The 18328-nt window shown below is 66.8% G+C and overlaps 4 protein-coding genes across 4 annotated transcripts; 2 read left to right on the forward strand and 2 right to left on the reverse strand.

Annotated features, from left to right (window-relative positions):
• Positions 1-2696: 2696 nt before the first annotated feature.
• On the forward strand, positions 2697-4876 carry INO80B (INO80 complex subunit B). Its single transcript, XM_077782564.2, has 5 exons — positions 2697-2846; positions 2955-3132; positions 3272-3387; positions 3502-3710; positions 4308-4876. Exons 1-5 carry the CDS (start codon positions 2801-2803, stop codon positions 4770-4772), a joined length of 1014 nt encoding a protein of 337 aa, XP_077638690.2. The 5' UTR covers positions 2697-2800; the 3' UTR covers positions 4773-4876.
• Positions 4877-6258: 1382 nt separating this feature from the next.
• WBP1 (WW domain binding protein 1) lies at positions 6259-8129 on the forward strand. Its single transcript, XM_085577448.1, has 4 exons — positions 6259-6514; positions 6582-6684; positions 6885-7046; positions 7332-8129. The coding sequence occupies exons 1-4, from the start codon at positions 6452-6454 to the stop codon at positions 7892-7894; spliced, it is 891 nt and encodes a 296-aa protein (XP_085433574.1). The 5' UTR covers positions 6259-6451; the 3' UTR covers positions 7895-8129.
• Positions 8130-8221: 92 nt separating this feature from the next.
• MOGS (mannosyl-oligosaccharide glucosidase) lies at positions 8222-11092 on the reverse strand. The gene is made up of 4 exons (XM_021526828.4): positions 10705-11092; positions 10400-10611; positions 10136-10326; positions 8222-10054 (listed from the first exon to the last, which is right to left on the reverse strand). Exons 1-4 carry the CDS (start codon positions 11060-11062, stop codon positions 8347-8349), a joined length of 2469 nt encoding a protein of 822 aa, XP_021382503.3. The 5' UTR covers positions 11063-11092; the 3' UTR covers positions 8222-8346.
• Positions 11093-12111: 1019 nt separating this feature from the next.
• On the reverse strand, positions 12112-18317 carry CCDC142 (coiled-coil domain containing 142). The gene is made up of 11 exons (XM_077782550.2): positions 18017-18317; positions 17568-17664; positions 15933-17276; positions 15769-15855; positions 15385-15549; positions 15162-15316; positions 14931-15083; positions 14188-14302; positions 13936-14113; positions 13021-13229; positions 12112-12377 (listed from the first exon to the last, which is right to left on the reverse strand). The coding sequence occupies exons 1-11, from the start codon at positions 18062-18064 to the stop codon at positions 12136-12138; spliced, it is 2793 nt and encodes a 930-aa protein (XP_077638676.2). The 5' UTR covers positions 18065-18317; the 3' UTR covers positions 12112-12135.
• Between the last annotated feature and the right edge of the window lie 11 nt (positions 18318-18328).

The raw sequence follows: 18328 nt of genomic DNA on the forward strand, positions 1-18328 counted from the left end.
TGTGGGTATTTGTGATATTTGGGTGGGTATTTCAGGGGTTTATGTGGATATTTGAGATATTTGGGTGGATATTTGGGATATTTTGGTGGGAATTCGAGGGGTTTGTGTGCATATTTTGGATATTTGGGTGGGTATTTTGGATATTTGAGTGACGGCTCCTTAGCCAATCCCAAAGTGCCAAAGACAAACAGCAGGGCAATATCAGATTAATCACTGCAAATGCACCTTTATTAGGAGCAATAAATGCAATAGCGGGGCCAGAAAAAATAAAAATAAAATATAAAATAAAATTAAAAATAAATAAAAATAAAATAAAATAAAATAAAATAAAAATAAAAAAATAAAAAATAAAAAAAATTAAATTAAATTAAAATAAAAATTAAATTAAAATAAATTAAGATAAAATAAAATAAAATAAAATAAAATAAAATAAAATAAAATAAAAAAGAGAGACAGAGAGAGAAGGGGGATGGGAACAGCTGCCAACACAGTTGTTCTGTTCTGTGCTTTCAGAACTGACTGATCACAGTTAATGAATGCTGCAGAATCAGGTTCACTTGCAAGATTTTTCAGTTTTTTTCTTTTTATAATTCTATCATTTTAGGGAATATTTGCTAACTGTGTGGGAGCTTTAAAGCCTAACTCTTTTATTTGAAAATCCTGGGCATGCCAATAATGTTTAGATTGTTTTTTATCATTATTTCTTTAGGTTCAGGGGATGGCTTTGGTACAGTCCCTAAAATTTGACTATGATCTGTGTGGGAAAAATAAAAGTTTGTTTTGCCTAAAAGAGGCCGGTGCTGGCCAATTTTAATTTAATTTACTTACCAGACTTGCTTTACTTGCTTGCTTTGCTTACTTCTACTTTCGCCTTTGTTTCCTAGTTAGTTTAGTAATTATTTCCTTTTCTTCAATGCCATCCAACCTGCTCTGGAGCAGGACCTAGAAACACCAGAAAACACCAAAAAACACCAAAAAACACCAAAAAGCTGCACTTTGTAACCTACAACAGCCACTGCCGGTGCCCAAAACAATCCAGAGCAAGCACTCCCAAGAAAGATTTTCTAAATTTGTTCATCTCCTTCCAACTCCTTTCCAGCTCCTTTCCAGCTCCTGGCCAAGTTCTGGCCAAGTCCTGGCCAAGTTCTTGCCAAGTTCTGGCCAAGTTCTTGCCACGTTCTTCCAAGTTCTAGCCAAGTTCTTGCCAAGTCCTTGCCAAGTTCTTCCAAGTTCTAGCCAAGTCCTGGCCAAGTCCTTGCCAGGTTCTGGCCAACTCTTTGCCAAGTCCTGGCCAAATCCTTTTCAAGTTCTTGCCAAGTCCTGGCCAAGTCCTAACCAAGTTCTTTCCAAGTCCTGGCCAAGTCCTTGCCAGGTTCTGGCCAACTCTTTGCCAAGTCCTGGCCAAGTTCTTGCCAAGTTCTGGCCAGCTCCTTACCAACTCCTGGCTAAGTTCTTGCCAAGTTCTCCCCAAGTCATTGCCAAGTCCTTGCCAGGCCTCGCTGGGCACAGCTGCCATGACGTGCAGCGGCTGCCCCTGCACCTTTGCATCCTCCAAGCCCAAACTGCAGCTGGGGGGGTTTTCCTTCTCGTGGCGATCGGCAGAGAAACGAGTGAGGGTCTTCTTCTCCGCACGACCCTAAAAATCCTCAGATGAGGGGTCCGACGTCACAAAAACGGGGCCCCACATTGGGCGCCAGCTGGCGCGCTCCTGCCCCAAATCCCTTCTCTCTCAGCCCCGGCTAGCTCTTGTGGGGCGAGGGCGGGCGATGGAGGCACCCTCCGCCGCTCCCAGCTGGGGTTTGGAGAGTGCCTTTGTGGGTTCCGGGCAGCGCTAGCAAGCCTCGCGGTGGTAAATGAAGAGCGGATCCTGCTGGGGGCTAAGTCCGAGTTTATTGCAGCCCAACGGGGCCAAATATCCTAGAACGGTGCCAGCCAACAGGAACAAGCACAAGGTGCTTGCACTGGCTTATAAACTGTAAGGGAGGGGTATCCAACGACCAATGGGGATAGGGATAGGGGGTGGCTCCGGATGGGGGGATATGGTGGGGTCCAATGGGGGAAGGATATGGGGGGAGCCCCAGGTCCTCGCCCAATCACCCGGTGCCCTGAGTAGAAGCTTCTGGATGGATGGGAAGGGGCACCGAGTGATAGACAAGGCACCCGGGGGGGGTAAAATGCCTCTTTCAGGGTGATGGATAGATACTGGGAAGGCGGGAAGGGAGGACAAGGTGGGAAAACTGGGGATAAACCAAGTTGCACACGGGGGTACAAAGGAATAAACCAACACATAATACAGGGATAATAAAACATACAAATAACGCAAGTCCACAGTCTTCAGCCGGCCTCTCACACTGCCCGAACCAGAGGCAGCCCCCTCAGCCAGGGCAGCGCTGCGGACCCCAAACGGAGCCGCCCCCCGCCCCAGGTGCGCCTCACCTGGGCAGGGCACAGCGGCAGCGCCCCGGCCATGCTGGCACTGCCCTCCCCGCTGTCCCCGGGCACTCCTCCGCCCGCAGGAGGGGCCAGGGCAGGAGCAGCCCCCCGGGAGGGCAGAGCTCCCACCTGAGGCCGCAGCCCGGGGTTCGCCCCGCGCCTTCGGCCTCACCTGAGCCCGCACGCCCGCCCCGCCCGGCCCCACAGCACGCGGCACCGCTTTCCCGCCGGAGCGGCGAACAATGTGCCCGCTTCAAACATGGCGGAGGCAGCGTCGCCCCGCCCCCGAATAACGGACGGGATAGTCCGGGCGGAAGCGCGCTCGGGCGGAAGTGGGTCCGTCGCGAGTTGGGTCCCCCTGAGGCGGATGCGCAGGGCCTGGCGGCGCGGCGCGATGGAGGCCGGTGGTCACGGTGAGGGGAGCGCGGGGCCGGGCGGGGCCCGGGGGGCGCTGCGGGATCGCTCCACGGCGGGACGGAACCCGCGGGGACCCCTCGCTGACCCTGCGTTCCCCCTCACAGGGCAGGAGGCCGAGGCGGGCGGCCATGGCGGCCACAAGAAGAAGCACAAGAAGCACAAGAAGAAGCACAAGAAACGGCACCACCACGAGGCGGGGCCGGCCCCGGGGCCCGAACCCCCTCGGCAGCCGCGGCTGCGGCTCCGCATTAAGCTGGGAGGGCAGATCCTGGGCACCAAGAGGTGAGGAGGGAGCTGGGGGCAGATCCCGAGCACCAAAATGGGGGAGGAGGAGGAGGAGGAAGGGGGGGAGGCAGGGTGTGTTTCCATGTGTCCCCCCACCCCAGCGCCCCCCAAATCTCCTCTGTCTCTTGCCCTGCAGCGTCCCCACGTTCACGGTGGTCCCCGAAAGGCCGCGCTCGCCGTCCCCCTCCCCTCTGCTGGCAGGGGACGAGGAGGAGCCCAGCGTTCCCATCGAGCAGTACCGGGCCTGGCTGGGTGAGCAGAGGGGGGGTCCCGGGGGGAAATGGGGGGGCTGAGGGTCGGGGCTGGGCGGGGAGGGAGTGCACAGACCCCTGAGGGCGGTGTGACCCCCCACGCCACCCCCGTCAGATGAGGACAGCAACCTGGCCCCCTCCCCGCTGCCCGAGCTGGACCCCGAGGGCTGCTTCCCGCCCCGCGAGGAGGGCGAGGAGGAGGAGGAGGACGAGGAAGAGGAAGAGGAGGAGCGGCGCTGGCTGGCGGCCCTCGAGAGGGGGGAGCTGGACGACAACGGCGACATCAAGAGGGAGGTGGACGAGTCCCTCCTGACGGCCCGGCAGGTCGGGGAGCACAGGGGAACTGGGGGGGAGGGACTGGGGGGACTGGGGAGGGGTTTGGGGGGGGCTGGGGTACTCAGGGGGCTGGGCTGGGGGGGCTGGGGAGGGTTTGGGGGGGTTGGGGTGCTCAGGGAGCTGGGCTGGGGGTGCTGGGGAGGGTTTGGGGTGCTGAGGGAGCTGGGCTGGGGGTGCTGGGCAGGGTTTGGGGTGCTGAGGGAGCTGGGCTGAGGGGGCTGGGGAGGGTTTGGGGTGCTCAGGGAGCTGGGTTCAGGGGGCTGGGGAGGGGCTGGGGTGCTCAGGTTGCTGGGCTGGGCAGGGTTTGGGGGGTCTGAGGTGTTCAGGGAGCTGGGGAGGGGTTGGGGGGTCTGGGGCGCTCAGGGAGCCGGGCTGAGGGAGCTGGGGAGGGTTTTGGGGGGTTTGGGGTACTCAGGGAGCCGGGCTGAGGTGGGACTGGGGATCCCCACAGCCCCTGAGGCAGGACTGAGGAGATCTGGGTGGGCTGTGGGGCCGAGCCGGGACCTTTGGGGCTCGCCGGAGCTGCCGGGGGGACCCCGCGGGATCCCTCCCCACCTTTGCCCCGCTGACGCCGCGTCCCCGCAGCGCGCGCTGCTGCACAAGCAGCAGAGCCAACCCCTGCTGCAGCTGCCCATGGGCGCCAAGGCCAAGGAGGTGACGGAGGAGATGCGGGAGAAGCGGGAGGAGCGGGCGCGGCGGCGGCGGCTGCAGGCGGCCCGCAAGGCCGAGGAGAGCAAGAACCAGACCATCGAGCGCCTGACGCGCACGCACAAGGCCAAGGTGCGGGCCCTGCGCGAGCGCCGCGCCCGCCCCGCCGCCCGCCCCGCCGTGCGCTACCGCAGCGCCGCCGACGGCGTCACCGTCTCCTTCCCCGCCGGGCTGCCGCCGCCGCTGCCCGCCGCCGCCGCGCCGCCGCCGCCGCCCGCCCGGCCCTGCGCCGTGCCCGGCTGCACCAACGCCCGGCGCTACAGCTGCGCCCGCACCGGCCGGCCCCTCTGCAGCCTGGGCTGCTACCGCCGCAACCTGCAGCTGCTGCAGAGCGCGGGGTGAGCCCGCCCGGGGGGGTACGGACCCTCGGCGTGGGTTACGGACCCTCAGCATGGGCTGCAGATCCTCGGCGTGGGCTATGGATCTTCTCCAAGGGCTAGGGACCTTCAGCATGGGCTATGGATCTTCTCTGGGGCTACAGACCCTCGGCGTGGGTTACGGACCCTCTGCTGGGGCTAGGGACCCTCGGCATGGGCTACAGACCCTCGGCATGGCCTACGGACCCTCGGCGTGGCCTAGGGATCTTCTCCAAGGGCTACGGACCCGCGGCGTGGGCTAGGGACCCTCGGCATGGACTACGGACCCTTGGTGTGGGCTATGGACCCTCGGCGTGGGCTACGGACCCTCTGCCGGGGCTAAGGACCTTCATCATGGGCTATAGATCTTCTCTGGGGCTGTGGACCCTCTGCCAGGGCTACAGACCCTTGGTGTGGGCTATGGACCCTCTGCTGGGGCTATGGACCCTCAGCGTGGGCTACGGATCTTCTCTGGGGCTACCGACCCTCTGCTGGGGCTATGGACCCTTGGTGTGGGCTCCAGTTCTTCTCCGGGGGCTGTGGCTGCTTTGCCGTGGACGCGTGGCCGGATCACCCCGGCCGTGTGGATACAAGAGGTTCCTGGATTGTCCCCGTGGGTGCAGAGAGACCTGGAGATCTCCGCTGCGAGCAGCTCCAGACATTCCCCGCGGATCCCGAGGGCAGAACGGGGTTTCAAAACCTCTGGCGTGGACGTGGAGGACACGAGGGGCCCAGAGAGCGGCGGTTCCTCAGGGACACGGGGAGGTCTGGCTGCTCCAGGTGGATACGGAGAGCCGGGATTGGAGCTGCAGAGGGCTCCAGGAGGTTGGGGGCGCCTGAGGGTGGTCCTGAGGTGGGTCCTGGTGTGATGGAGCTGATTAAAGCTGCTGTTGAAGGAGCGTGTGTGAGCCTGTTGGATGGGGAGGAACTCCCCCCCGGGGCCGCGGTGGTACAGTCCGACACCCCCAAGATCACCATGGTACGGTCCCCCCGGGAGTGGAACAGCCCAACTCCAATCCCCCCCCAGTGCGATATGGTCCGTCCCGCGGGCCCGGGAGGACGGCAGCGCCCATTGGCTGGAGACTCGCCCAGAGTAGAACGGCGACGCTGATTGGTCAGACGCGCTGCCAATCAGACGGTGGAAAGGCTGCGTGCTCTCCAATTGGCCGCGCTGTGCCGAGCGCCCGCCCCGGGGCGGGTTGGGAGGCCGCGCCCTCCATCGAGTTCGGGGCTGGGCTACTATTGGCGAGCGCCGCTGTCCGTCACGGCACGGGGGCGGTGCTCCTTCCTCGATTGGCCGCCGCGGCCGCCAATCATTGCTCGGAGGCGGTGCTCGGCTTCTTTGTCTCTGTTGTTGGGCGTGAGACTCAGGCAGACGGCGCGCGATTGGCTGCCGCCGGGCGGCGGTGCCAGCGCCGATTGGCTGTCGACTGCGGAGCGTTTGCTGATTGGTCGCCGCTGGCCGAGGGGGCGGGATTTCGGGCCGGGCGTGATGGCGGCGGCGACGGCCCCGGCCCGGGCGGCGGCGGCGGCCGCGGGGGCCGCGATGGCGGCGGCGGCGGCGGCGGTGTCGGGGCGGCGGCGGCTGCTGCGGGCGGCGGGGGCAGCGGCCGGGCGGGCGCGGGGCCGCGGCGGGCTTTAGGCGGCGGCGGCGGCGGCGGCGCCATGGAGCGGCCCGGCAGCGGCGAGGGGGCCTGGGCCGCGCTGCTGGGCCGGCAGCACCCGCAGGTACCGGGCGGGCCGGGGCGGGGGGGCCGCGCGCGGGGCTGCGGTGACGGTGCGGCCGTGCCCGCAGGCCCGGGAGTTCTGCCCGGGGGTGAACAACCGGCCCTACGTGTGCGAGACCGGGCACTGCTGCGGGGAGAGCGGCTGCTGCACCTACTACTACGAGCTGTGGTGTGAGTGCGGGGGAACCGGGCGGAACGGAGCGGGCGGAGGGGATGGCGGGAGGCTCCTGCGGCTCGGGGCTGAGCGCTGCGGAGGAGCTGAGCCCCTGGGGGGACTGAGGCTTCGGGGCTTTGCGGCCGGACCGCCGGTGGAACGGGGGTTCCGTGTGAAGGTGATCCCCCCGCCCCGCGTCCTCCCCGGTTTCCCGCAGGGTTCTGGCTGCTCTGGACCATCCTGATCCTGCTGAGCTGCTGCTGCGCCTTCCGGCACCGCCGGGCCAAGCTGCGCCTGCAGCAGCAGCAGCGGCAGCGGGAGATCAACCTCATCGCCTACCACGGTGCCTGCCAGTACCCGCCCTCCTCGGGGGACCTCCGTGAGTGACGGGCTCCGGGATTTCTCCCCCCAATCCCAGCCCCTGGGTGGTGGGGACTCGGTGAATCGGGACCCTCAGCACCCCACGTGTCGCCCCCAGCCCCTTGTACCATCTTAACGGGGGATCTCTGAATCAGCACCCCCCAAAGTCCTGGATGCCCTGTCTGTCCCCCACATCCCCCGCATGCCCCAAGCTGTGCCCTCCATCTCCATCCTCTCGGGGGTTTTTCCCGCTGTCTGCCCGTGTCCCCAGTGTCCCCCTGATCCATGCTGTCCCCCCTCCCAGGGCTGCTGGCCTCCTTCAAGCTGCCGGCGTACGAGGAAGTGGCGCAGCGCCCCGGGACGCCGCCGCCGCCCTACAGCCCCGGGAGCCCCTCGCTGTCGCCCGGCTCCTCCAGGGGCTGCAGCTCCTGCTCCTGCGGCTGCTCCTGCGCCTCCTCCCCCAGCAGCTCCTCGCTCTCGGCGCCGGGCACCGACGAGACGGACCCGGAGCCGGGCCCGGGCACGGGAGGTGGCAGTACCGGCCGTGACTACGGCTCCAGCAGCACCGGCACCGGTGCCAGCTGGGACCTGCCCCTGCCCGAGGAGCTGCCGGCCCGCGGGGGCCCCCCCAAACAAGTGCCCCCGGACTTGTGTGAGGCCGAGGGCCACCCCTGCTCCATCACCCAGGGGGGCGAGGACGGGGGGAGCAGAGCGGTGCCAGGGGGATGCCCCGGGCGGCACCGGCGGCTCACAGGGGATTCGGGCATCGAGGTGGGCCGGGGCCTAGAGGAGGAGGAGGGCGAGGCTGAGGGCTGTGGGGGAGCAGGGGGTGGCGGGGGGCCTGGCTCACCCATGCTGCCCGTCTGAGCCCCCCACCAAGACCCCCAAGTGGGGTCTGGACTCATCACGGAGCCCCTGGGGGCCCTTCACCCAGACTGACACCCACCTGGCAGTGTGGCGGGGTCCTGCTGGAACCCGCTCCCCTCCAAACTGCTCCTGGGGCCTCCCCTGCGATCCCGGTGCTGCTGCCTGGGGGGTGCCCGACACCGTGGGGGTGGGTGGTCCCGGCACCTTCTCCCACCATTAAAGAGATGTGGAAGTACCACCGACCCCTGTGATGGCTGCACTGGGCTGGGGGGCGACCTCCAACAGCACAGGAAGGGTCAAAACAAAGGCGACACTGTGACACCCTGACACGGGCGGCGAGAGGCGACAGTCGTGGGGGTTTATTGCAGGGGAGGCAATGGGGGGGCTCTGCCACAGCCCCCCACCACCTCCCCTGGCCCTGAGCACGCCGGGGGCACAGGGACACCCCCACATCAATAGTCCTCAGCCATGGCCAGCACGACGAGCGCGGACCAGCCGGCGAAAGGGCGACAGCCCTGCCCGGCGCCGTCGCTGTCCCGATAATGCTCCCACAGGAATCCGGTGGCCTCGTACTGCCGGAACACGTTGGCCACCAGGTTTTGCCGCAGCTCCCAGTAGAGCTGCGCCGCGCGCTCCCGGTGCGGCCCCGCCGCGGCCGCGTAGCCGCGCAGCGCCCGCAGCGCCAGGAAGTTGATGTTGACCCAGACGGAGCCGCGCCAGTAGGGCGGGTCGTGCTCGGTGTTGCGCCGCAGGTACAAGGGGCTGTCGCGGGCCAGCGAGCGCAGCCCGAAGGGCGTCCAGAGCTGCCGCTCGCCCCGCATGGCTCCCAGCAGCGCCGGCAGCCGCGGCGAGTCGGCCCGCAGCAGCTGCAGCAGCAGCGGGAACAGGCTGACGTAGCCCAGGGCGTCCACGAAGCGCGGCCGCGGCGCCTCCCGCACCTCCCGCCGCAGCCGCGGGGACGGCGGGGGCCCGCCGGGCGCGGCGGGCGGGCGGTGCCAGCGCAGGGCCACAGCCGCGCTGTGGTTGCCGAAGTCGGCGAAGGCGCCCAGCTCGGGCGCCCAGTGCAGGCGGTCCAGCAGGTCGTTGTCGCTCAGGGCGGCGGCCGTGGCGCGGTAGGGCGCGGCCGGCTCGCCCAGGCGCTCAGCCAGCGCCGCCAGCACGCGGGCGCCCAGCGCCATCCAGCAGCGCAGGTCCAGGTGCCGCTCCTGGGCGGACGGGTGCGAGGCGCGGGGGTAATCGTCCAGCCCCGACGACAGAGTCTTGGGGTTCAGGAAGCGCTCGGGGTCGGCGTCGCGGCCGCGCCAGCGGAAGGTGAAGGGCTCGGGGCCGGCCTGGGTGCGGTTCAGCCACTGGAACCAGGCGTGCAAGCGCGGGAAGAGGCGGCGCAGGTAGGGCAGGGGCGCGTCGGGCAGCAGCCACTCCAGCGCCAGCAGCAGCGTCGGGGGGTTGGCGGTCTCGCTGTGCTGCACCACGAACTCGGGGGGCACGCGGGACCGCGCCTCCTCCCCCAGGATCTGCTCCCGCGGGATCCAGCCGTCGGCGTTGAGGAGGTCCAGCCAGTGGGCGAGGATGTCGCGGGCCAGCGCGGGGTCCCAGCGGCCCAGCAGCAGCAGGTGGAAGCCCTCGTCCCACAGGAAGCCCCGCGGGAAGCAGGAGCGCGAGGGCACGGCCGTGAACAGCGCGGCCTCCGCGCCGGGCACCGGCTCTTCCCGGCGCTCCGAGCGCAGCAGGGAGCGGCCGTGGAAGAAGCCGACGCCGCCCAGCATCTCGCTGAGCGCGGCCTGGGCGAAGCGGCGCTGCGGGAGGGACGCCCCGCGCGCCCCCAGCCCGAAGGTGTCCTCAAAGCGCCGCTCGAAGGCGGCCGCGTGCCGGGCCAGCGCCGCGCTCAGCGCCGGCCCCGCCAGCCTCCCGCGCCGCGCCGCCGCCGCGCTGCCCGACTCCAGCGCCGCCTCCAGCGTCGCCGGCGGCTCCAGCGTCACCTGGTGCAGCAGCAGCTGCCCCCGCGGGGGCTCCCCGGGCAGCCCCCCGGTGCCGGACACCCCGAAATAGCGGCGGCGGGGGCGGCCCGGCGGGGAGAACACGGAGCCGTCGCGGAGGCTGTGCCGGACCAGGTCGGTGAGGCGGTGCAGCCCCGGCACGCCCGCGGCCAGGAAGTTGTAACTGGGGGGGGAGGGGACAGTCAGGGCTGGGGGACACGGCGGCGGACGGAAGGGATTTGGGGGTCACAGCCCCGACACTCACCTGGCATACTTGGGTCCCTCCCCGGCCTCCCCGGTGGGGGGCAGGAAGGTGAGGGTGAAGTCCCCGAGCTCCTCCGCCGTCCCCGCCACGGCCGCCAGCCGTGTCCCGTTCTCCAGCACCGGCCGCAGCGTCCCCTGCCCGTCCGTGGCCACGTAGAAGAAGAGGGACAGGAGAGGGGCCGGGCCGTTGCCCTGGGGAGGAGGAAGAGGAGGGTGACGAAAGCTCCCCAGCATCCCAACCCCTCTCCCGCTCTCACCCCCTCACCTCCGTCTTCACCGTGATCCGCCAGCTCCAGTCGCCGCCGTGCTCTCCCCCCGGCTGCTTCACGAACTCGGTTCGCAGCACCAGCCCCTCGTCGCGGATCTCCTGCACGCCGAAATTCTCCCCGTCGTGCATCAGCCACCCGTAGCGCGACACGCCGTCGTTCTGCTCGCTCGTGTGCCGCAAGCTGCCGCCGTGTCGGAGCCACATCAGCCCTGGAGGGGCGGGGAGGTGTCACGGGCGGTCCCGGAGGCGGCAGCGGGCCCGGACGAGCCCCAGGGCGGGGCGGAGCCCCCCGCGCCCCTCACCGGTCACGACAGCGCGCGGGCTCCGCGTCTTCATCCCGAAGTAGACGTGAGGCCGGTACGTGCCCCAGAAATAGGTGGGCGACGCGAGAGGCCCGGTGGAGCCGGGGGGGACGGCGGGGGGCGCGGGGTGCGGGGTGACGAGGCGGGAGGCTTCGCTCCACCGGTTCCACCCGGCCGCCGCCGCCGCCGCCAGACCCAGCGCCAGCGCTGCCGCTGCGAGCGCCGGCAGCATCCGGCCCCGGCCGGAGCCTCGCGGCGTCTTTTGGTGTGGCCGCAGTTTGGCGTCGCGGTCCCGGAGCCGCTCCCGGGGCCGTTCCCGCGGTCCATCCCCGCCGCGCCGCCGCCGCTCGCCCGCCATCAGGGCTGTCGCGCCGATGACGTCACCGCTGCGCCGGCGGCGGCCGGGCTCGTCGCACAGCGCCCCCTGGCGGGCGGGAGGACCACGCGCAGGCTCGGTCCTCCAGGAGACCCCGAGGGGACAACGGGACAACGACACGGCGGGGTGGCCCCACCGGCCCCGCTCCTCACTGTGGGAATCCGTGGTATTGATGATTCTGAGGTTGTAGAAAGTCTCTGTCTGTCAGCCCCGCTGCCAAAGCAGAAGCCATAATTGGTCTGTGCTGGTTTCCAGGTTGTTTATTCTGTTTATCTCTCACATGTTCTGCTGCCCTGCCCAGCTCTGTCCTGCAGGGCAGCGTGTGGGGCTCTGCCCTCAGTGGGATGTGACAAACATTAAATACCAGAAACTCCCTGGGCTGCATTTACAAGAACGTGCCAATATCTGTCACCTACGTCGGACAGTGTGTCCCCAGCCTGAACCAACAGAAAAATGCCAACACCACAGTGAGACATGGAGGGCATGAAGAAGGAGAAAAAGGACAAGGCACACCCAATTTCCTCCATCTTGTCCCCTTTGGACCCCGAATCTAGAATCCTAAAATTTTACTTTTGCACCTGTGCCACACTTAATTATTACTTATATCAAACACTCAGAGCTGGTAATTCATCCTGTAAGATTGCAAACTCTTTTCCATGGCCAGAGATCACAGCCAGTGTCTCTGGGGGCTCTGTCCAGGGGGGTTCCTGACCCCTGCCAGGGTGCCAGGGCGGCCAGAGGGAATCCCTGGATTCCCACACCTGATGCCCACTTTGTCGTGTCTGTTAATCTCCTCCCCAGCCTCTCTGGGGGTCCCCAAAGGAGCCCCAGCTTTCCCTAGCACCTCTCTGGAACTCCAGCTATCCACCTGCAATATCCCCCCGGACCCCCAGGGGAATCCCATCCTGCACCCCCAGCCCCTCCAGGACCCCCTAGCCCCGTAAAAATTCCAGTTCAATTGTGCCCACCAGCAACAGGGATGCCAGAGCCCCGTACCCCAATATCCCACCCCGCAGACACAGCCACGGCCGTGCCGTTTCCAGGTTTATTCCGGCTCAGCCCTCGGGGCTGTTCCCGACACACGGCAGGCCTGGCACGCGCCAGCGGCGAGCGCGGTGCAGCCGCAGCGCCAGCCACTGCTGCTGGCTGCCCGGGAACGGGGACTCGGGCCGGGCCGGGGGATCGGCCTCCGCGGCCTCCGGGGGCGGCCCTGGGATCGGGCCTGGCCCCTCCAGAGGGTCCGGGTCAGGGAGAGGATCCACGGATTGTTCCAGGGGGTGGGCGCCTTCGTCTGAGCCTGGGAAGGGATGGAGAGGTTGGCTAGATGGATGGATTGGTAGATCAGGTCCTGCTTCTGATGGGGGTTCCTATCCCCATCTCCAGCTCTGTTCCAATCCTTGTCCCTCTCGCTGTCCCCATCCATCTTTGTCCCAGTCTCCTGATCCCTGTCCCACCCTGTGTTATCCCAACTCCACCTCATCCCATTCCCATCCCATCCCATCCCAGACAATTACCATCCCATCCCGTCCCATCCGTCTCATCCCGTCCCCATCCCATTCCCATCCCCATCCCAATCCCATCCCATCCCAATCCCATTCCCATCCCACCCTGTTCCCATCCCATCCCATTGATCCCATCCCATCCCAATCCCATCCCGTTCCCATCCCATCCCCAGTCCCATCTCATCCCAATCCCATCCCGTCCCATCCCATCCCATCCCGTCCCGTCCCGTCCCGTCCCGTCCCATCCCATCCCATCCCATCCCATCCCATCCCATCCCATCCCATCCCATCCCATCCCATCTCATCCCATCCCCATCCCATCCCTATCCCACCCTGTTCCCATTCCCATCCCATGGATCCCATCCCATCCCAATCCCAATCCCATCCCATCCCATCCCATCCCAATCCCCTCCCCACCCGCTCCCTCCCCGCTCTCACAGCAGCGCCGCAGGCCGCCCCAGCCCCGGGGGGCTCCCCGCGGCCCCCCCGGCTGCTGCAGGAGGCACCGCACGGCCGCGTCCGTGTGCCGGAAGACGCCGAGCGCCCGCAGCGCCCGCCGGGCCTCGGGAGCCAGCCCGGAGCGCTCCGAGCACACCAGGTCCCGCACGGCCTGGAAGTCCTGCCGCAGCTGCAGGGCACCCTGCAGGCTGGCACAGGGGCACGGTGGGCGTGGGACCCCCGGTGTCGCCACCGGGATCCCCAGAACCACCACCGGGACCCCCAGGACTCTACTGGGACCCTCGGACTGCCTCTGGGACCCCTGGAACTGCCATTGAGGCCCCCAGGACCTCACTGGGACCTCTGGAACTGCCACTGGGACCTCTGGAATTGCCAATGGGACCTCTGGAAGTGCCACTGGGACCCCGGAACTGCCACTGGGACCCCCAGGACCCCACTGGGACCCACAGGACATCACTGGGACCCCTGGAACTGCTACTGGGACACCTGGAATTGCCACTGGGACCCTCAGGACATCACTGGGACACCTGGAACTGCTACTGGGACCCCCAGGACCATACTGGGACCCCCAGGACATCACTGGGACTCCTGAAACTGCCACTGGCCCCCCAGGACTCCACTGGGACCCCCAGGACCGCACTGGGACCCCCAGGACATCACTGGGACCCCCAGGACATCACTGGGACCACTGAAACTACTACTGGGAACCCGAGCACCGCCACTGGGACCTCTCAAATTCCCGCTGTGACCCCCAGGGCCCCACTGGGACCCTCAGGAACCCACTGGGACCCCTGGAACTCCCACTGGGAACCCAAGCACCGCCACTGGGACCCCCAGGACCCCACAGGGACCCCCAGCACTGCCCAGAGGCTGTGGCCCCCCAATCCCCAGTACCTGAACTTGATCCGGCGGGTCAGGATGTGATCCATCCAGGCCTCCAGGAAGGCCGTGGTGACCCGTGCCAAGGTGGGCACCTGGGCATCCTGGGGCAGGGCCTGGGCCCCCTGCAGCACCTGCCCCAGCACCGCCTGCACCGCGGCCGCCGCGTAGGCGCTGGGGGAGCTGGGCAGCTCTGGGGGACACAGGGACACAGATCAGCGAGCCCCTCAATCCCCCCCAAAACCCCCCCCCAGCCCCAAAACCCACCGGCGCGGGGCCCGAGCCGCCAGTGCCGGCCCAGCGGCATCGTCTGGTCGAAGATCTCGGCCGAGAGCCGCTTGCAGCTGGTGGAGAACATCCAGAGCACGTCCCCCGAGAAGAGCTGGGACATGGGGTTGATAGTAAAAGGTTTTTAAAATCATGGGGATGAAGGGTTAAAAGGAAAAATCAGCTTAGTAGGCCCTGGAAAAATAAACACCCTAAGCACATGGAGAACTCGTACTTGCTAGAACTGCACTGTGTAGGTAGTACATGATAATTGATAGAATTGTTAGATGTGATGATTGTTTAGTTAATTAAATATAATTATATTTAATATATGTTAAAATTAATATCTATTGAATAAAATATAAATATAAATAAAATTAAATCAATCTAAGTCAATATAATTACTGTTTAATTGTAAGAATAATAATGAGAAACTGTGGTCAGCGACTTAAGAAAGATCACGAGAAACTCATGTCAATGTATACAATAGAACAATGTAAGTTTAATAATTAATATATGAGTTATATAAGGATAGAATATAAAATACATTCAGCTTGAAAGCCGTGTCGGAGTCAGATTTGGGGCTGTACCCCTGATTCCCAGAGCTCTTAATAAAAGCATGTGCAGATAATCATATCCCATGATTATGTGTTTGTGAATGCTAACGGTGACATGGGGTGACACGGGGTGACACGGGGTGACACGGGCATGCTCAGGACCACCCTCCCACAGTCCCGCCATACCTGGATGCTGTTGGCCACGTCGCGGATCTGCTGGCACAGCTGGAGCTCCCACGGGGAAGGGGACTCAGGGTGGCTGTCCCCAGCAATGTCCCCCGGCTCCGGGAAGGTCCCGCTCACCTGCAGCATCAGCTGCTCCACCTCTGCCTTCAGCACCTGGAGGAGAGCAGGAGGAGCGAGTCCAGCCCTGCTGTGCCCACCACCAGACCCCCGTGCCCGCTGTGCCCCCCGTACCTGCAGGTCTCCCTGGGTGAGCAGCAGGAACTGAGGCAGCGCCCAGGCTGCCAGGTACCGCCCGGCCCGGCCCGTCAGCCACGCGTGGGCGGCCGCCACCGCCGCCAGGCACCGGCCCAGCACCTGCAGCCGCGGGCAGAGACCCCCGGGAGGGGCTGCGGGTGGGGGTCAGCACGGGAGAGGATCCCCAGACCCACCTGCCCCAACCCCAGACCCCTCTCACCGTGCGGGCGGGGGGGCAGCAGGCGCAGGCAGCGCAGGGCCAGTGCCAGGGCTGGGAAGAGACGCCGGAGCTGCTGGGCTGTGCGGCTGCAGCCCGGCCCTGGGGAACCTCCTGGGGCTTCCAAGCACTTGTCTGACAGCCCTGAGCCCAGAGCATGGGTAAAATCTGGAGGAGAAAGAGTCAGAAAGCTCCAACATCCCCAAATTCACCCCACACACCAAATACAAGCCTTCTCAGCACACCCCACTCCCTCACTCCACACAACAAATCCAACCCTTCTCAGCACACCCCACTGCCTCACCCCATATCCACCAAGTGCCCCCCACCCTGTCCCCCACCCTGCACCCCCTAAACCCCTCTCCGTGGCCCTCCAGCCCCCCGTACCCGTGTCCCAGCTGCAGAGGACGCTGCGGCACAGCAGGCGCAGGCACAGCCCCCCCAGCTCCTCCCGGCACTCGGCGGGCACACGGGCTGCAGGGACACAGCGGGGCTCAGGGCAGGGCGGGGACACCCTGAGGGAACCCCAAATCCCCCAGACCCCCACGTACCAACAGCCAGCGCACGGCTCAGCTCCCACGCCGCGGTGACGGTGGCGCTGGGGGTGGCGGGAGGGGTGCCCAGCCTGTCTGCCAGCACGGTGCCCACGGCCTCCCAGAGCAGCCGGCGGTACCGGGCGCTCAGCGTGGCGGCCACGGGGCCGCGGGCGGCGTCCAGCCAGCGCACGGCCTTCCAGCCACCTGTGCTGCCCGGCCGTGGCCCCGGCAGCTCGGGGCTCTCCGACAGCACCGGTTGCCACAGGCTGTCCGCTGAGGCCACCAGCGCCCCAAAAACGCGTCCCATCAGCTCCTCATCCTCCTGGCACAGCGCCTGCAGCTCGGCCGCCAGCGCTGCCGGCGCCTCTGCTCCGGAAGGTTCTGCGCCCACCTCCGCCGCGTCGTGCCCCGGTGGCCGCGGCACCGCCACGTCCTCCCAGTGGATCTGTCCGTCCCTGATGGTCCCACTCCAGGGCCACAGGAGAGGCCGGAGCCTCTGGGCCACGGCCCGGCCCCGCTCGGCCGCCAGCAGCCGCAGCACCCCACCCAGGGTGAAGGCGCCGGGCGCCGTCACCTCGGGGCCCAGCTCCTCCAGCAGCCCCCGCGCCACGCCGTTGTAGATCTCCAGCCCCTGGAAGAGGTCAGCCAGGCACTCAGAGGCCAGGATGGGGTTGCCGGGGCGGCCGAGCTGCCGCAGCCGCCCCTCGACGTGCCGCCCGGCCAGGCGCGCGGCCGTCAGCGCGGGCAGCAGCAGCGCCCGCCGCATGTGCGGCACGGCCTCGCCGCCGCGGCGCCGCGGCAGCGCCCGCAGCCACGCGTCCGTCCGCAGCCGCCGCAGCAGCGCGGCCCAGTGCCCGGCGTGCGCCCGCAGCTCCTGGCACAGCTCCCGCAGCGCCGGCCGGGCTTCTCCGGGCTCTCCGGGCCCCGGCAGCACCAGCAGCCGCCGCAGGAATTCCGAGGAGGCCTTGAGGCGTCGCGCGAAGTCGCGGGCCAGGCGGAGCTGGTGGCGGTGCTGCAGCAGCGCGTGCAGCGCGGCGCCGCGCTCCGCCACGCGCTGCCGGACGGCGTCCGCGGAAAAGTCGCCGGCGCCGCCGGCGTGGGGCTGCACGTAGCCCAGGAAAGTCTCGGTGCGAGGGTCCTCCCAGACGCACAGGCAGCGGCGCAGCCCCGGGAAGCTTTGCTCCAGCGGGACCACGATGGACGCTGCTTCGTCCTCGTCGTCCTCGTCCTCCTCGTCGTCGTCGCCGTCGCCGCGCCGGCTCGACCGCGGGGACAGCAGGCGGCGCAGCCCCGGGGTGACGCTGCGCAGCATGGCCTCTGCCCGCTGCAAGGAGCGTGCCAGGGGTCCCCGCGACCCGCCTGGGGGGCACGGCACCCTCAGGATGGGGCAGGGACCCCCAGTTTGCAGAACCATGCTGTGTGGCAGCACCTGCATTGCCACATCACTGCCCCACGGCCACGCTATCCCTGAGACCCCCAGGACTCTGTTCCATTCCCCACAGGTCCCCCAAGACCCCACAGCCCTTCAACACCCCCCCAAGGACCCTACACCCCATTAGAGTCCTTCACCCTCTCCCCAGGACCGCTCACCCCACCAGCATCCCCGCAGCCCCCCAGAACACCACACCCCGCAGCCCCCGGGGATCTCACCGGGCTCGGGGGGCTCTCCGCGGGCAGCCCCATCGCCCGGTCCAGGCCGGGCCGTCAGCAGCAGCAAGATGAGGCCGCCAAGACCGGCGTCGCCCACCTGGAGGGGAACGGGGGGCTCAGGACCCCGGCCCGGGGCGACGAGCGGGGCCAGCGCTGACCCCGCCCACTGTCCATATGACCCCGCCCACTATCCCGCTGACCCCGCCCACTATCCCGCTGACCCCGCCCACTGTCCCGCTGACCACGCCCCCGTGTCACGCCCATAGCTCAGCCCCGCTATGGCCACGCCCCCGTCGGCGCCCGCACGTTTGGCCCCGCCCCCGCGCCGTTGCCATGGCGACGCAGCGCCGCTCGGGCCCGGTGCCCCCCTGCCCGCCCCGTTACCGGCCCGGCCCCGCCGCTGCCCCGTGAGGGGTGTCCGAGCCCCCCTCTGCCCCGAGCGGCCTCACCTGCAGGCACAGCTCTTCGCCGCGCCGCTCAGCGTCGCCGGCGTCCATGCCCTGCCATCCCGGGGGCGGCGGCGGCAGCAAAGAGGCTTAGGCCGCGCCCTCGCTAATCCGCGGGGCCGGGCCGAGCTGGCGGCCAGAACGGGCCCGGCGTGGAGGGGCGGGACGAGAGGCGGGGGTCGGCGGAGCGCAGGGCCTCGGGGCAGGCGGGGACGGCGGGAGCGGATGCGGAGCGCCGGTGCCGCTCCGTGCGGGCCCTGCGGGCCGCCGTCCTGCCCGCACGCAACATGGCGGCCGCGGCCTCAGGCGGCGCCG

This window comes from Lonchura striata, chromosome 4 (genome assembly GCF_050655825.1).
Source record: "Lonchura striata isolate lonStrDom1 chromosome 4, ASM5065582v1, whole genome shotgun sequence".
Lineage (NCBI taxonomy): Eukaryota > Metazoa > Chordata > Aves > Passeriformes > Estrildidae > Lonchura > Lonchura striata.

What these genes read in the sequence shown, in the direction of transcription:
- INO80B (XM_077782564.2), top strand. Translation starts at nt 2,801, where the DNA reads ATGCGCAGGGCCTGGCGGCGCGGCGCGATGGAGGCCGGTGGTCACG. An exon ending in GCAGTACCGGGCCTGGCTGG is followed by an intron (nt 3,388 to 3,501) that starts GTGAGCAGAGGG and finishes CACCCCCGTCAG; the next exon opens with ATGAGGACAGCAACCTGGCC. An exon ending in CCCTCCTGACGGCCCGGCAG is followed by an intron (nt 3,711 to 4,307) that starts GTCGGGGAGCAC and finishes GCGTCCCCGCAG; the next exon opens with CGCGCGCTGCTGCACAAGCA.
- WBP1 (XM_085577448.1), top strand. Translation starts at nt 6,452, where the DNA reads ATGGAGCGGCCCGGCAGCGGCGAGGGGGCCTGGGCCGCGCTGCTGGGC. An exon ending in TGGGCCGGCAGCACCCGCAG is followed by an intron (nt 6,515 to 6,581) that starts GTACCGGGCGGG and finishes CCGTGCCCGCAG; the next exon opens with GCCCGGGAGTTCTGCCCGGG. An exon ending in CTACTACTACGAGCTGTGGT is followed by an intron (nt 6,685 to 6,884) that starts GTGAGTGCGGGG and finishes GGTTTCCCGCAG; the next exon opens with GGTTCTGGCTGCTCTGGACC.
- MOGS (XM_021526828.4), bottom strand. Translation starts at nt 11,062, where the DNA reads ATGGCGGGCGAGCGGCGGCGGCGCGGCGGGGATGGACCGCGGGAACGG. An exon ending in CCCGCGCGCTGTCGTGACCG is followed by an intron (nt 10,612 to 10,704) that starts GTGAGGGGCGCG and finishes CCGCCCCTCCAG; the next exon opens with GGCTGATGTGGCTCCGACAC. An exon ending in GGATCACGGTGAAGACGGAG is followed by an intron (nt 10,327 to 10,399) that starts GTGAGGGGGTGA and finishes CCTCCTCCCCAG; the next exon opens with GGCAACGGCCCGGCCCCTCT.
- CCDC142 (XM_077782550.2), bottom strand. Translation starts at nt 18,064, where the DNA reads ATGGACGCCGGCGACGCTGAGCGGCGCGGCGAAGAGCTGTGCCTGCAG. An exon ending in ACGTGGCCAACAGCATCCAG is followed by an intron (nt 14,303 to 14,930) that starts GTATGGCGGGAC and finishes CCCATGTCCCAG; the next exon opens with CTCTTCTCGGGGGACGTGCT. An exon ending in ACCCGCCGGATCAAGTTCAG is followed by an intron (nt 13,230 to 13,935) that starts GTACTGGGGATT and finishes CCCCTGTGCCAG; the next exon opens with CCTGCAGGGTGCCCTGCAGC.